The sequence below is a fragment of the Vombatus ursinus genome, unplaced genomic scaffold (assembly GCF_900497805.2).
Source record: "Vombatus ursinus unplaced genomic scaffold, bare-nosed wombat genome assembly UNPS02009975.1, whole genome shotgun sequence".
NCBI lineage: Eukaryota > Metazoa > Chordata > Mammalia > Diprotodontia > Vombatidae > Vombatus > Vombatus ursinus.
In genome coordinates, this window is record NW_020949753.1 from 4,978,778 (window position 1) to 4,994,670 (window position 15,893).

The window sequence follows — 15,893 nt, forward strand, 5'->3', positions numbered from 1 at the left end:
GCTTTATCCTAGCATATTACTTTAAAATTGTTACAATCTTTCCCCTGATAAGTCCTTAAAAATGCACTCTTGGGGTCTAGAATGTATAAGGGGTCAACATCAGACCAGGGTATCCGGGATTGGTGTCAGTGTTTGAAGAAGCAGGAAAAGGTCATTAGAAATTGTATGTAGCAAATCCTTGAAAAGGAAATGAAAGAACTAGGGGGAAAGTTGGGGGTCGGTCAAATGAGAGCTGTGGAAGAAAGAATTGGAAAGAAAATTAATTTTGTGCCTCTTATCCCAAGAGGTACAAAACACATAACCTGAGCAACAACCCTCTTGAAAAGTAGAATGAATCAAATAGAAGTTAGTGACTCCAAGAGACAGCAAGAAATATTAAAACAAAGTCAGAAGACTGAAAAAATAGAAGGAGGTTTAAGGTATCTTATAGCAAAATCACTGACCTGGAAAAACAGATCAAGTAAAGATAATTTAAGCCAAGACTACCTGAAAGTTGTGGACAAAAAAAAAAAAAAAGAGCCTAGACATCATATTTCAAAACATCATAGAAAAAACCTCCTGGATCTTTTAGAGCCAGAGGGCAAAGTAGAAATAGAAAAAAAAATCACCAGTTACCTCCTGAAAGAAACTCCAAAATGAACTTCTGGTCAAAGAAAAGATACTGCAAGTAGTTAGAAAAAAAGGATTCAGGTATCAAAGAATCTACCTCAGTCAGAATTGCACAAGATTAAGCATCTACCATTTTAAAGGAGCAAAAAGTTTGGAATACAGTATTCAAGAAGGCAAAAGATAAAGGCTTACAACTGAGAATAATTTACCTAGCAAAACAGTATATTCTTAGATGGCAAAAAAATTGACCTTTAATGAAATGAAGGATGTGTCCAGGCATTGCAGATGAAAAGAACAGAGCTGAATAGAAACTTTGAAATATAATTTAAAAGTCAAGAGAAAAATTATTTTATGTAAACATTTTGTGTAAATTATATATTCTGTAAATATGTAAATATTACTGAGCATTGTAAGGGGAAAAGCAAAGATAAACTATTTAATATTCTAATATGGGGAGACGACATATGTATCCTCTCAGAATCCTCTAATAATCCAGGGTCATAGAGGGAGTCACATGAGACAGAGGATCTGGTAGTGGATTTTTTGGGGGGGGGGGCGGTGTTGTTGATGATCTAAAAAGGAGAAAAGAAAAGGAGGGAGAAAGGAACACTGAGGGGAAAAGAATACCAAGACTTGGGAGTGAGAGAAAGTTATCCCAAATATGCACAAAGCATACAAACAAGGAGAAAAGGGTGGGGAAACAGTCTGACACTTGAACCTGGCTTTCATCTGAACTGGTCAAAGAGGATGAATACACGCACACTGCTGAGGGCCAAAATGCATTTCACTCTATTGGAGAGAAAGGAGAGAAGTTAGGGGGTGGGGTACAAAAGAGGGTAGATTAAAGAAAGGATTAGTCCTAAACAAAACAAACTCTAACCACAAAGAATAGTTCAGTTTAAAAGGAAAGAAAACAAGATAAGAACTTTTGATTGGTCTCTGGGTGAGTCAAAGAGCAGAAGGGGAGGAGAACAGAATCAGATTACATCAAACCTAGAACACAGGTGCTGAGCACACTCGTTTTATACCAGCCTCAAAACAGCTGTCTAAATCCTAGCTATCATTATTATTAGACCCACCCAATAGACTAATGTAGATATTGAACAATAGTTTGAAATCAGTTGTTCAGGTTGCTGCAGCCTTACCTGTATAAGTATTAAGAACATGTAGAATAAGGACATCTCAGAAGTAATTCAGATTTGTGTGATGGTATCTAACTTTCAGTAAGGAATTTTTAAATGAAATCTGAGTATGACATTGTTATTTATATTTTGAGCTATTTGGAACAGTATACCAGTGGTATGTCTTCACTTCCTCTGGATTAGAGGAAGATATCTAGTTAGCTAAGTGATGGCATAGTACTATGGGTGGAATCCCCCAAACATTCCATTCAAGTAAGTTGACTTTTTGATTGTTTGAGAGTCAGCGTAATATGGTAAAAAATGTGCAATCTTGCAACACCCTGACTAGGCAAGCAGATCCCAACATTGGATAGTGGTATATTAAGACATGGCACAATTCTCTTCTGAACCCATTACTCACTGGTGTGGATTATGGGCCAGACTTAGGAACATTAAATAGATTGAATATATTTAGGAAGTTTAAGGATCACCTAATCTAGAATAATACAATTTCTTTTATTCAAATTTCTAATTGCTTTATCCTAGCATATTACTTTAAAATTTTTATAGTCTTTCCCCTGACAAGTCCTTAAAAAATTCATTCTTGTGGTCCAGAATGTATAGGGGATGGACATCAGACCAGGGCATTTGGGATTGGTGGCAGTGTTTGAAGAAGCAGGAAGAGGTCATTAGAAATTGTATGTAGCAAATCCTTGAACTTGGGGACCAAGAAAGACCTAGTAGTCATCATCCTTTAATTGGTGCCAAGTGAACAGGAAAAGTTTTTCAAATAATGCAAGATGAAACCTGGGACAGAAAGAAGAATGTACTCATCAGTGATAATAAGACTTATATGTGTGTGTATGTGTGTGTGCATATGTACATATACATATATGTTGTGTATGTACATGTATGTGCATATACAGGTATTATAAAACATGTATATATTTTGTGTGTGTACATGTATGTGTGTGAATATATACATATATACACGTTGTGTATCTTGGAATAATACAGCAAAAGTTGTATTAAAGTTGTAAAATAACTTCTCTTGTTATACAGAATTAATAGTTCTAAAAAATTAAATCAAGTAAAATCCCAATGTATAGTAAATGTTTAACTTCTGTCATTATTTCTATAGCACAATCAACATCTTTGGTTATATTGGTAATTTTTTTATTATATTTGTCATCAAGTTAAGCCTAAAGTCTTAGTGAAATATGACCAGTTTTTAAAGATTTCCTTTTTTTGTTTTGTTTTGTTTTTGCTAGGCAATGGAGTTAACTGACTTGCTCAGGGTCACACAGCTAGAAAGTGTCAAGTGTCTGAGGCTGGATAAAGATTTCCTTTTAATTTCAGGTTTTTACCTACCCTGGAGCCAGAAGAAGTAGTAGACAAGCTTATGAAGGGCATACTGACTGAACAGAAAATGATTTTTGTTCCATCTTCCTTAAGTTTTGTATCAGTGCTGGAAAGGTAAGCATCTTTTATACTTGTATCAGCATTAGAAATGAAAACTTAGATGTTTGTGTCAGATTTAAAATTAAATGTTTAAAGTCTTATTTAGAATTAATTTACTAGAATTAAATTACTAAAAATTAATAAGCTTAATAATGAACTTAATTTTCAAAAGTATACTTATGTTACCCATGGACTAGTGAAGGCTGACCCCGAAGGAGTCAATATCTTTGTTTGGCTCATCACCCCAAGCAGGTTCTCCATGGAATGACTCCTGTCTTGATGGTCCCAGCTATGAGTAAGGCTGACAGCCTTTATTTGCTCTATCACAGAAATAACTAAGATTTGAAGGATTCATTGGAGCCGGTAAACAAATATGGAAATATGAAGCTATCAAATAGCCCATTAAAATACTTAAGAGTACCCTCAAAACACTTAGTAGGGCTGCTGACTAAATACTCCTCATTCACCTCATACTTTCACCATCTGAGCAACTCACAGAGTAGGTAGTGTCTACTCTTGGTCCCTCGTGGCATTGCTTTAGTCTTCTTCCTATAGGGTGATCTTCTATGATGACCTCTTCTCTGAAGAAGCTGTTAAAGAAATCTCCCTCCCACAGGCCTGGGCTGAGGTTAGGGGAACAATTTAAAAATTCAGGAACTTTCGGTCTCTGGCGGACTCACAAATGCAGGTTTTTTTACCCACAAGTTCAAGACTCTAGGCTCAGAGGAATTCCATCATAAGTAGTGAACTATAAACAAATGTGATTGCATTCTCCATCATCTTTCGGCAATAGTTGAGAAGGTTCTAGAAGACTGTAGGTAGGAAAATTTAATCCCAATTTTCAAAAAGGGAGTGGGAGGGGGAACATCATAGATGACTGAGATTGCTGTGGATTCCTGGAAAAATGATATAATTTTTTAGCATACAGAAAAAGGAGATGTGATCAATAGAGGGCAGTTTGGGCTCACTAAGAAAAGTAATGCCAAATCAGCCTTATTTCCATCTTAAGGGATAAAATGACCATCTGGTACAAAAGTCCAAAACGATGCTGTATGAAAATTGGTTAAAGGAATTAGCCTAAAGAAGAGGAAATAGTCATAGGATGTATAGTTATAGGGGATCTTAGAGGTCAAAGGAGCATAATTTAGAATTAGAAGGAAGTCTTAGAGATCATCTGGTCCAATATTCTCACTTTGCAGAGAAGGAAACTGAGATCCATAGAGACAGAGTAACTTGACAACCAGTAAATGGCCAAGCCAGGATTTCAAAACCGGCTCTCCAGGTTCCTAATCCAGCATTCCTTTTTATTGTTATTATCGATTATGCTACAATATACATTACCACCAACTTTAAGTAATAAAGGGATTAGACCTATTGTGTTAAGCTCCAGAGGGCAGAACTAAGGTCAGTGGATAGAAATAACAAGAAGACAGATTTCAACTCAGTATAAGAATTTTCTGGCAATTAAAGACCAGCCAATTAAAGGCAAAGTGAAAGAAAGCAGTATAGCTCAGTCTGTCCACCCCTGGGCTTCTACATAACTCAACGCCTGACCACAGCACACCTCAGCCCTCTGACCTCAGCCACTCTGATCCAGATCCAGGAGGAGGAGGGTCCTCAGACTCAGCTATCAGGGTGAAGAAAGGGGCCTCAAAAACCTAGAGGTGAGGGGACCTCTGACAGCAGCTAGGGAAAGAAAATGTTCCCTCACAACTCTGTCCAATCTCTGGAAGAGAGGGGAGCTCAGACTCCAGACAAAGGAAGGGCCCTCCCCCCAGGTCAAAGGAAATGGTCTTGATGAGGTTACTGAGATCCAGAAAGGAGCTGCTATTCCCAGGTAAGATGATCTCAGCACCAAAAATGAATAAAAATATATTAACAAAGTATTATAATGTCCATGATGCCCTAAGACATGAACCCAGAAGAGAATAATTCCAAAACACTTATAAGCAAAGCCTCAAAGAAAAACAAAGATCAACTAGAATTCCTAGAAGAAATTAAATTATGCAAGAGTTAAATTTTTTTTTAAAAAAACTTATCATGAGAGCAATAGAGGAAAGAAATATAAAACAAATAAGAGCGATGGAAGAGAAACTTAGAAAGAGAAGTAATAGCTGAACACAAGCAACCGACTGCTTAAAAATTAGAATGGATCCAAGATAATGACTATAGAAGATGAGGAAAAATATTAAAACAAAATCACAATATTGAAAAAATAGAAGAAAATATAAAGTATCTCACGTCATAAACAACTGACCAATAAAACAGATTGAGGAGAGATAATTTAATAATTGCACTACCTGAAAACCATGGCAAAAAAAAAAAGAGCCTGGATATCATTTCATGAAATGAAAAAAAAATGCCCAGAAGTATTACAAACAGAGGGTTCCAGAAGGCCAAGGATATAGGTCAAGAATAACTTAGCTCACAAAACTGAGTAAAATACTGCAGGGGGGTGAAAAATGGATCTTCACTGAAATAGAGTATTTCCAAGCATTTCCAAATAAAAGAATAGAGTTGAATAAAAAACACTAAAATATAACCACAAGTCCAGAGAAACATAAAAAGGTAAATACAATGAACATTCAGAAGAGACTTTATGAGGATGAACTGTTTACATCCTGGTGGAGGTGGGGATAATACAAGAGTCCCTTTAGAACCCTAATGTCATGAGGGGGTCAGAGGGAGTCACATGAGACAGAGGGCCTGGGAGTAGTTTTGTTGTGTTTTGATGATGTCTAAAGAAGAAAGGAAAGGAGGGGAGAAAGGCTACACTAGGGAAAGGGAGAAGAGGAAGGATGGGGAACTTTTCTGTAGGATGCATAGATAAAAGTCTATACAAACATGGAAGAGGTAGAGAAAATATTACATGAACCACACTTCCATCTCCGAAGAGTGTAGGAGACACACACATAAGAGTTAGGTATGGAAGTACTTTCAACTCAACATGGAAATGAGAGAATAAGAAAGGGGAAAGGGGGGGGGGGACTAAGAGGAAGGGTAATTCAAGGAGGGATTAGTAAGAAGGAAAATAACCCTAAAGTTTTGTTTTGTTTTGTTTTGTTTGGAGAGGTGGTTAAAAGGAAAGAAAAAAAGGATAATAAAGAAGGGATGGGAAACAAAGAGGAAATAGTATGAAAATAAGAGGGATGTAAATACACAACTAATGATCATAACTGTGAGTTTGAATGATTTTAACTCATGTAAACCAAAAAAAGTTAGGAAAATATATTGGAAAGCAAAATCCAACGATATGTTGCTTAGCAGAAACACTTGAATCATAAAGACTAACACATAGTTAAAATAAGATGTTGTAGCAAAATCTATTATGCCTTAACTAGACTCAAAAAACCCAGGGTAGCAAGCATGATTTCAGATAAGGCAACAGCAAAAATAGACTTAATTAAAAGAGGTAAATGGGTATTCTAAGTTTTGCTGAAAAGTACCATGGACAATGAATTAATTTTAATACTTAACATATATACATTAATGGAATAGTATCTAAATACTGAAAGAAAAAGCTAAATGAATTACAGATAGAAATAGGAAAACTGTAATAGAAGAGAACTTTAATATACCTCTACCGGAAATGAAAAAATATGCCACAGTAATTATCAAAAAGTTTTGGCATTGATTATAAAAATACACTGGCCAGGGTAACAGATTAGGTATACAATGTACAAAAGCAAAGAAACATATTAACATAATGTTTGATAAACCCTACAGTACCAGCCAGTGGTTAAGGATTCACTATTTGACAAAAACTGTTGTGAAAACTGGACAGCAGTATGGCAGAAATTAGATTTAGATCATTACTTTACACCATATACTAATATAAACTTCAAATGGTTATATGACCCAGATACATCATAAACAAATTAGAAGAAAAAAGAAATTATTTTCTATGAAGAGGAGGAAAATCCATGACCAAAAAGTGAAAGAGAGGATTATAGGAGAGAAAATGGACAATATTGATTACGTGAAATTTTAAAGGTTTCACACGAATCCAATACAGTTAAGATTAGAAAGGAAATAATTAACTAGGAAAAAAAAATTTGCATTGTTTGTCTGATAAAGGTTTCATTTCCCAAATATGTAGGAAACTGATTCAAAAAGAATAAGAGCCATTATCTGAATGATAAATGGTTGAAAGTTGGCAGCTCTCATGGGAAGAAATCTAAGCTTTCTATAGCTATGTGGAAAAATGTAAATCACTAATTAAATTAAAATGAGTTTATTTATTTATTTATTGGTGATTGCAAATTAAAGCAGCTCTGTTGTTCTTCCCTATACCCATCAAATTATCAAAACTGACAAAAGAAAAAGAAAATAACAAATGTTGGAGGAACTGCAGTGAAAACAGGCAGATTGATGCACTCACTGTTGGAGGAATGAATAATAGTCCAGCCATTCTGGAGAGCATTTTGGAACTATGACCCAAAGTTACTAAACTGTGCATGCCCTTTGGCTCAATGATTCCACTACTAGGTCTGTACTGCAAAAAAATAGGTGAAAGAGGAAAAGCACCCATGTATACAAAAAACATTTATAGCAGCTTTTCTTGTAGTGCCAAAGAACAGAAATCTAACAGGCATGCCCATCACTTGGGGAATGACTGAATGTATTATGGCAGATGACTATAAAGGAATACCTTTATGCTGTAAGAAATGAACAAAGAGAGTTTCTGAGAAATCTGGGAAGACTTATATGAGTGGAAAGGTTCAAGATGAGGATGTCCTGTCAGAGGTATTACCAAGGAAATTTATGCTTTAGCTAGGGTGTAGGACTAGATGAAGTCTATGATTTCATGAACTAAATGCAGTGTGATCAAAACCTTTTCATACCCCATATGCTATTGAACTGAGTGATCTACTTGTTTGACTTCTTTCTGAACAAATAAACGATCAGGTACTAATATGCATTCATACTTAGCAATGCCTCTTATTTGATCACTTCCTGGTATGTTTCAGTATGAATTTCAAGATTAGTAGCCTTATGCTTACTGTGTTCAGGGTCTAGTGTTCTGCTTTAAAGAAATTAAATGTATTCCATAAGAGGCAGCAAGACATAGTGAACAGTTCTTACCTTGGAGACAGGAAGACCTGAATTCAAGGGCTGCCTCTGATATATCCTGTCTCTGCAGCTACGAGCAAGTCATTTGACCTCCTAGTGTCTCAGGCAACTCTCTTAAACTGTCAGTTGCAGAATAGCTGCTAATACATGGTGATAGAGGGGATTACTTCACAGGGAGTTCCCTTAACCAATGAATCATCAGTCTAAAAGAAATTAAATGAGTTGCATAAGCTCTTAAGAGGGAAAAGATAAATCTGTATTTCCTAGAAAATATCATTTATTAAACTTCAAATTACCCCTCTCCCACCATTAATATATGTAGTTTTAAAACCTGGAGACTTAAGCTTCTCTCTTCTTGTCCCAAAGAGCAGTTCAGCCTCCCTTTGATGAACACGGACCTCAGTCGTCTGGTTCAGAGGATGTGCTGAAACTCAGGTTCTTGATCCTACACAATATGGAGACTTGAACATGAAGGAATCTTTGAAATGTAACTAAACGTAAGGACAGTTGTTATGCAGATACTGCCTACAAGACCTCCAATACTGATTTCTTAAATTCTTTCATGCATTGTCTTTCTTTTAGACTCCTTCCAGAACGTTTCCAGAATGCCATGAGACGCATCATGAATGTTAAGTTTGATGCAGTGATTGGATTAAAAAACAAAGCACAATAAATGCCTTGGAGCATTTCCTTCATGAAGATCATTACTTCATGTCATATATTAAGATATACTTCCTTCCTGAAGAATGGCTACTATTTGATGTAATTCAGATGCAGCTTATCCAGGACTTGAAGATTTGAGTGTTTCTATTTTTTGTGATTCTCTTTCTCTAATAACAAATTTTTCCTGAACCATACTAATTTTCATTTGCCCCCTGACAGTCATATCCAATGATGAGAGAATGCTCTCATTTTTGCACCTTGGTATCACAAACTATTCCACCTGCAGAATAGCTTACAACCTCCTTTGATGACAGCTCTTCAAAGCTCACACTCAAATTTTTATACTTCAGTTACATGTAAGTTTTTTAACAATTCAACATTCTAGAAGAGATGACTCCTCCTTTTCTCTATGACATCGTTCAGAACTTTTTTTTTTTTTAACCCAGACCTGTGATATCAACAGTATAGGGAAGTCTTAGTCAGGAAAATGTCTGTATCCATACAGATCTGCAACTGTACTTCAATTTAAAGTCTTCAAGAGTTTCCTGGAACACTGAAAGGCTAGCCAAGTCACGGAGGCAGTATGTGTCAGAAGTTGGGCTTGAACCCAGATCTTAATATGTCTCTAATCAAAAGATAGAAGTGTATCATTATCTGAGTGAAGTTGACTGTAGGGGCATTTGGAGACAGAACTTCCTTTGGAACAAGAAATGGTGATTCAGACAATTTGTTAAGTTTTTTTTCTGAAATATAACATTTTTTTTTTTTTTACAAAGAGGTTTAAAATATGGGGATGTTAAGAGGAAATGACTGGGGCAAAAACAAAAGACAATAGAACTTTTTTTTAAAAGAGGGAAATATCCTCTATTCTAATACCAAGTTTTTTGTCTCAGGTATGAAACTAAGGAATTATAGATGTATTGTTGAAATGGAAATATCTCAACAATAAACTTTTGGACTTGAGGCAAGGAACATATTTATGAATAATGATAATAAAGGAATTAAATCTAAATCTTTGGTATCTATATTTTCTTTAGTGTTTCCATGTTCCAGGATAGAGTCTGACTCAAAATAGTCTATTTTTCTTAAAAATTGTAAAGAAATTGTAAAGAAAAAATTTCAGGATTAAAGAAGCTCCCTAGATAGGAAATTACATTTAGAAAAGAAAGCAATGCAATAGTACCACTACAAGTGAAACAGAAGACAAATTAGGTAGATTTCTGTTTAAAGAACCCACTTGCAAAAGTATGCCAAACATATACAACCACACCAGCAAAATGGATGCAAGGATTTACATTGGCCCTCAGAGATCTGCAATTGGCATGACCCAAAAGAGCTCACCTACCTCTCTTGACAATTGATAACCTGCTATTTAAGGAAGCTATCAGGAGAGAGAAGACCATCGTTACTCAGATTTTAAGGCTGGGGACTTAGTGTCTGGTTTTATTTTATGTCAGTTAGCAAACAGTTATTAAGTGTTTACTATGTGCCAAGCACTGTACTATGCATTGGAGATACCAAAAGAAAGCAAAAACAGCCCCTTTCCTCAAGGAGCTTATATTTTGTGATTTGTCCAGTGAAGTCCTAATGCATCTGCTATCTTTGCATCAAATAATCTTAACAGAAGTAGTTGAAGATTTTGGTTACAATCCTGGATTTTGTTTGAAGATATGGGAAGTTGAGAATAATAACATTAGTTTCAACTCTTTGTTAAGCTCAATAGAATTGAGAGTCAATAGAATATATAGGAAATGTTAAGTTTCACAAGTACATATAACACGCTGTACTTTTTGTTGCTGTTATGTTAACATGCTACACTTTAACAGCTGGATATGTTTTCCTGACATATTCCAGAGAATAATCAAATTCTCCCTGTCTTGCCCACCAGACCCCTATCATATATAGATCTAGATCTATGTGTGTATGTATATGTATGTATGTGTGTATATATATGTTTGTGGGTGCATGTATATATATATATATATATATATATAGTGTGTGTGTATATATCTATATCTATGTGTATATATATGTGTGTATGTGTGTATATATATATATGTAGCATTTAAGCTATGTTTTCCATTCACTGATTTCACTAAAAATCTGCAATCCCTCCTGGCTCAGTAATGTATGCATTCCAAAGGCATCTTTGTGTGTGAATATTATGAGTCATATCCTAACTCATCCCAGTCATTCTCTGATAAGAAATTAAACATTTAGGTAGAATGCTAAGCAGAATACAGTACCCTTAGAAAAGGTAGAGATCACCACTTCTTCCATGGTTCCTCATCTTTACTAGATGAATAGTCTTGTCACTTTTATTGCAATCAGCCAATAGCTTTGCACCCACTCCTGAGCTTGTCAGTGGTCCAGGCTGAATACCACAGTCTCCAAACACTATGGATGACTTCTTTTCCCTTAGGCCTCCCACCTAGACCATAGGATGATAGATTTAGATGTGAAAGAGATGTTGGGGACCATCAAGTTCATTCGCTTGATTATACAGATAAAGAAACTGAGGCACAAAGCAGTTAAGTGGTGCCCTAAATCAGAGTTGGAAAGTTTCTAATGCAGAATTTGATCTTCTGACTTACATCTTCAACTGCTTACTGGACATCTAGAAATGGATGTCCCACGGACTTTCTACACATATATCCAAAGCTGAACTCATTCTCTTTCCCCCCACATCCCGCAGTCTTCCAATTTTCCCTCTTTACTTTCAAGTGCTCGCATTTATCCAGGCCCATAACTTAGGTGTCGTCCTCCACTCCTCACTCTCTCATACCCCACCTCCATATCCAATCAGTTGTCAAATCCTATCATTTCTACCTTCACAACATCTCTCATTTATACCCCTTTCTCTCCTCTGACGCTGCAACCATGCTGGTTCAGGCCCTCATCACCTCAGACCTACACTATTGCAATAACCTGCAAGGTGGTCTCCTTGCCTTACGTCTCCCCACTCCAGTTCCTCCTCCATTCATCTGTCATCTCCCTAAAGTGGTCCGGCCATATCACTTTATATGATCAACTCCAGGGGCTCCCTTTTACCTCTGGGATCAAATATAAAATCCTCAGTTTGGCTTTAAAAGCCCTCCATGACCTGGTCCCTTCTACCTTTCCACTATTCCTAGACTTCGTTGCATTCCACGTACTCTACAATACAGCCACAACGGTCTCCTTCCTTTTCTTTGGACAAGACGCTTCCGTCTTCTGACAGAGCATTTTCATGAGCTGTCCTCCATGCCTGGAATGCTCTCCTTCATCTCTGTCTCCCTGCTCTCCTCGACTCCTTCAAGTCTCAGCTAAAATCCCACCTTCTATAGGAAGCCTTTCCCCAGTCCCCTTTAATTGTTGTATCTTCCCTTTTGATTATCTCTAATTTATCCTGTATTTAGTTTGTTTGTACACAGTTGTTTGTGTGTTATCTCTCTCATTAGATTGTGAGCTCCTTGAGGGGAGAGACAGATTTTTGCCTTTCTTTTCATCCCTAGTGCTTAGCACACTGACTGGCACATAGTAGGTACTCAATAAATGCTGTTATTCAATATGCTACTAGAAATGTTAGCTTTAGCAATAAGAGAAGAAAAGGAAATTTAAGGAATTAGAATAGGCAAAGAAGAAACAAAGCTATCAGTCTTTGCAGATGATATAATGGTATACTTAGAGAATCAAGCAAAAAAATTACTTGAAATAATAAACAAATTTAACAAAGTTGCGGGATATAAAATACACCCACGTAAATCATCGGCATTTCTATATATTACTAGCAAAGCCATCAGCAAGAGCTAGAAAGAGAAATTCCTTTTAAAGTTACTGTAGACATTATCAAATATTTGGGAGTCTACTTGCCAAAACAAAACTGGGAACTACATGAACACAATTACAAAACACCTTTCACACAAATAAAGTCAGATCTAAATAATTGGGAAAAGATCAGTTGCTCATGGGTGGGCCCAGATAATATGATAAAAATGACAATTCTACCCAAGTTAATTTACTTATTCAGTGCCATACCAATCAAACTGCCAAAAAATTATTTTATAGAGCTAGAAAAAACAAAAACAAAATTCATCTGGAAGAACAAAAGGTCCAGAATATCAAGGGAACTAATGAAAAGAAATGCAAGGGAAGGTAACCTAGCTGTACTAGATCTTAAATTGTATTATAAAGCAGCAATCATCAAAACTAGTTGGTACTGGCTAAGAAATAGAGTAGTGTATCAGTGGAATAAGTTAGGTATACAAGACACAACAGTCAATGACTATAGTAATCTACTGTTTGATAAATCCAAAGACTCCAGCTTCTGGGATAAGAACTCACTATTTAACAAAAACTGCTGGGAAAACTGGAAAATAGTATGGCAGAAACTAGGCATAAACCAATATCTTACACACTATACCAAGATAAAGTCAAAATGGGTACATGATTTAGATATAAAGACTGATACTATAAGCAAACTAGGAGAGCAAGGAATAGTTTGCCTATCAGATCTATGGAGAAGAGAATTTATGACCAAACAAGAGATAGAGAACATTATAAAATACAAAATGGATGACTGATTACATTAGATTAAAAAGGTTTTGCACAAGCAAAGCCAGTGTAATCAAGATTAGAAGGGAAGCAGAAAGCTAGGAAACAATTTTTATAGTCAGTGTCCCTGATAAGTGCCTCATTTCTAAAATATATAGAGAACTGAGTCGAATTTATAAGAATACAAGTCATTCCCCAATTGACAAATGGTTAAAGGATATGAACAGGCAGTTTTCAGAGGAAGAAATTAAAGCTATCTGTAGTCATATGAAAAAATGCTCTAAATTGCTATTGATTAGAGAAATGCAAGTCAAAATGACTCTGAGTTGCCACATCACACCTATCAGATTGGCTAACACGACAAAACAGGAAAGTGATAAATATTGGAGAAGATGTGGGAAAATTGGAACCCTAATGCATTGTTGGTGGAGTTGTGAACTGATCCAGCCATTCTGGAGAGCAATTTGGAACTATGCCCAAAGGGCTATAAAATTGTGCATACTTAACTCAACAATACCACTTCTAGGTCTGTATCCCAAAGAGACCATAAAAATGGGAAAAAGACCTACATATACAAAAATATTTATAGTAGCTCTTTTTGTGGTGGCAAAGAATTGGAAATTGAGGGGATGCCCAGCAATTGGGGAATGGCTGAACAGGTTGTGGTATATGAATGTAATGGAATACTATTTGCTATAAAAAATGATGAGCAAGTGGACTTCAGAAAAACCTGGAAAGACTTATATGAACTGATGCTGAGTGAAATGAGCTGAACAAGGAGAACATTGTACACAGTAACAGACACATTGTGCAATGACTGACTTAGATAGACTTAACTCTTTTCAGCAATGCAAGGATCTAAGACAACTCCAAAAGACTCATGATGGAAAATGCTATCCACATCCAGAAAAAGAATCATGGAGTCTGAATGCAGATGGAAGCATACTATTTGCTCTCCTTTTCACTTGTCGTTTTGTTTTACTTCTTCTTTCTCATGGTTCCTCCCATTAGTTCTAATTCTTCTATACATCATGACTAATGTGAAAATATGTGTAATATTAATGTATAGGTAAAGCCTATATAAGATTACATACTGTCTTGGGGAGGGAGGAGGAGGAGGAGGAGAAAAATTAAAACTCAAAATCTTATGGAAGTGAATGTTGAAAACTAAAAATAAATATTTTTTTTTAAAAATGCTAGTTGACTCTACCCAATATGACTGCCCCATAATCCTCTCTGGTTTTGATCACATAAATCAGAAGTATCAAACTTACGGACCACATACGGCTGCAAAACTCAGGCTTAAAATGTAACTGGGAAGTGCTTAACAAAATAAACAAAAACCCAATAAAACATTGATAATGTTAATTTGTGATTTTCCAAGTCAGTATGCTACCTGCAGGGATCAGTTTTCTATTTTAGTTTGATCCCACTGACATAAATCACTGTCTAGATTTAAAAGTCCACCTACATCTGGTAAGTGAGCTCCTCTTTTTTTGAACCTCTTTGGTTAATTCCATCATTCTCCTGTGCACCAGGGAATCCAACTAACTCTCCTATGAGTAATAAATGCAATGTGTTGTCCTAATAAGTCCCAAACACTCTCTGGGGCTACTTTATATACTAACAGGTTGTCCAATCTTACTACTTGCTCTGGGATAGTTTCCATTGGTTCACTTTCATATACTTTCCCTATATACCAAGATTTCTTAGAATGGTCTTAGTTAAGTTCTTGATAGCAAATTCAAGCATCATGCTATCAATTTCTTGACATGATATATGTTACATCATGCTTTCTGTTTCTATGAGAGCTTTTCTGAGGGAAGGCTATACCTAAGTGATAGACTTCCTTTACCAATCCTCAGGCAAAGTACATACACATAGTGAATCTCTATGTCCTCTTCCCCTGGGACCCCAAGACACATATTAGTAGGCAACCATGGCTCCTGTCCAACTATCAGTAAGTGTGGAATAAAATCTGTGATATTATAATTGGTACTGTTGTATGCAGACAGTAGGCTTGCTGTAAGAAACATTGCACTGGGCTCAGACTTCCAAGTCGCCAGTATGTTCAGCAGTATGCATCTTGCTGAGGTATAAGATGTAGTCCTACATTTCCTGAAAGAGAAGCCATACATTGAAAAATATTCCTCCTTCAATACTTTAACAACTATAGACGTTTTCTTGTTCTTGGTTGGGTGGTATTGTTCAGTTGTTTCAGTCATATCCAATTCTTCATGACCGCATTTGGGGTTTTCTTAGCAAAGATTCTGGAGTGGTTTGCCATTTCCTTCTGTAGCTCATTTTACAGATGAGGAAACTGAGACAAACAGGGTTAATCAACTTGACCAGAGTCACACATCAAGTAAGTGTCTGAGACCAGATTTGAACTCAGGAAGATGAGTCTTCCTGACTCCAGGCCCAGCACTCCAT

General features: G+C 36.2%; 1 protein-coding gene across 1 annotated transcript in view; it reads left to right on the forward strand.

Moving 5' to 3' along the window:
* HSD17B11 (hydroxysteroid 17-beta dehydrogenase 11) overlaps positions 1 to 9,939 on the forward strand; it is a 34,591-nt gene extending 24,652 nt beyond the window's left edge. The window contains exons 6-7 of the mRNA XM_027853388.1: positions 3,090 to 3,206; positions 8,847 to 9,939. Coding sequence (XP_027709189.1) covers positions 3,090 to 3,206; positions 8,847 to 8,937 — 208 coding nt within the window. The 3' untranslated portion in view covers positions 8,938 to 9,939. The remainder of the gene's footprint in view (positions 1 to 3,089; positions 3,207 to 8,846) is intronic.
* Positions 9,940 to 15,893: the final 5,954 nt, after the last annotated feature.